The 794-nt window shown below is 26.7% G+C and overlaps 1 protein-coding gene across 1 annotated transcript in view; it reads left to right on the top strand.

Moving 5' to 3' along the window:
* Positions 1 to 414: 414 nt before the first annotated feature.
* The window catches only part of EMH_0008780 (dynamin-like protein, putative), a gene marked incomplete at both ends in the record, with an annotated part of 4147 nt that continues 3767 nt past the window's right edge, over positions 415 to 794 (top strand). Inside the window, one exon of the mRNA XM_013498463.1 lies at positions 415 to 443. Within this exon, the coding sequence (XP_013353917.1) occupies positions 415 to 443 (29 nt within the window). The remainder of the gene's footprint in view (positions 444 to 794) is intronic.

The following is a 794-nucleotide window of genomic DNA, read 5'->3' as shown; positions in this document are numbered from 1 at the left end:
ATATATATATATATATATATATATATATATATATATATATATATGTGTGTGTGTGTGTGTCTGTACACCCCAGAGCGCGTGGCCCAGACGCTAGAAAGCCTGGCTCAACGTGTAGCTGAAAGAGTGTTTTGTCGGTTTCCAGCGCTCGCAGAAAAAGTTTTAGAAATTTCGCAAGAAATTTTAATCAGAGAAAAAGAAACAACTAAAGAAATACTGCAGCATGATGTTGATGCAGAGATGGGGTATTTGTTTACTAACGATGAAAGGTTAGTTATTTATATTTTATTTAGTTTTATTTTGTTTATTTATTTTATTTATTTTTGTTTTGTTTTTGTTTTTTTTTTCTGCGTTTTTTTATGTATTTATTGTGCTGAAACAAACAAAGAAATACTGCAGCATTATGTTGATGCAGAGATGGGGTATTTGTTTACTAACGATGAAAGGTTAGATTTGTTTATACTTATTTTATTTATTTTTATTTATTTTTATTTTATTTATTTTGTTTTTTATTTATTTATTTTATTTTTATTTATTTTTATGTTTCTTGTGCTGAAACAACCAAAGAAATACTGCAGCATGATGTTGATGCAGAGATGGGGTATTTGTTTACTAACGATGAAAGGTTAGGTTTGTATTTTATTTATTTTTATTTTATTTATTTATTTATTTATTTATTTTTATTTTTTATTTTATGTTTTATATTTTATTTATATTAATAATATTGCTATACGATTCGTATCTTGGTGCTGCAGCAGTTGCTGCTGCTGCTGTCGCTAATGATAGTAACAGCAGTT

Source organism: Eimeria mitis, genomic scaffold (genome assembly GCF_000499745.2).
Source record: "Eimeria mitis Houghton genomic scaffold, Emh_scaff344, whole genome shotgun sequence".
Classification (NCBI taxonomy): Eukaryota; Apicomplexa; class Conoidasida; order Eucoccidiorida; family Eimeriidae; genus Eimeria; species Eimeria mitis.
This window is presented reverse-complemented; position numbering and strand designations above follow the sequence as displayed.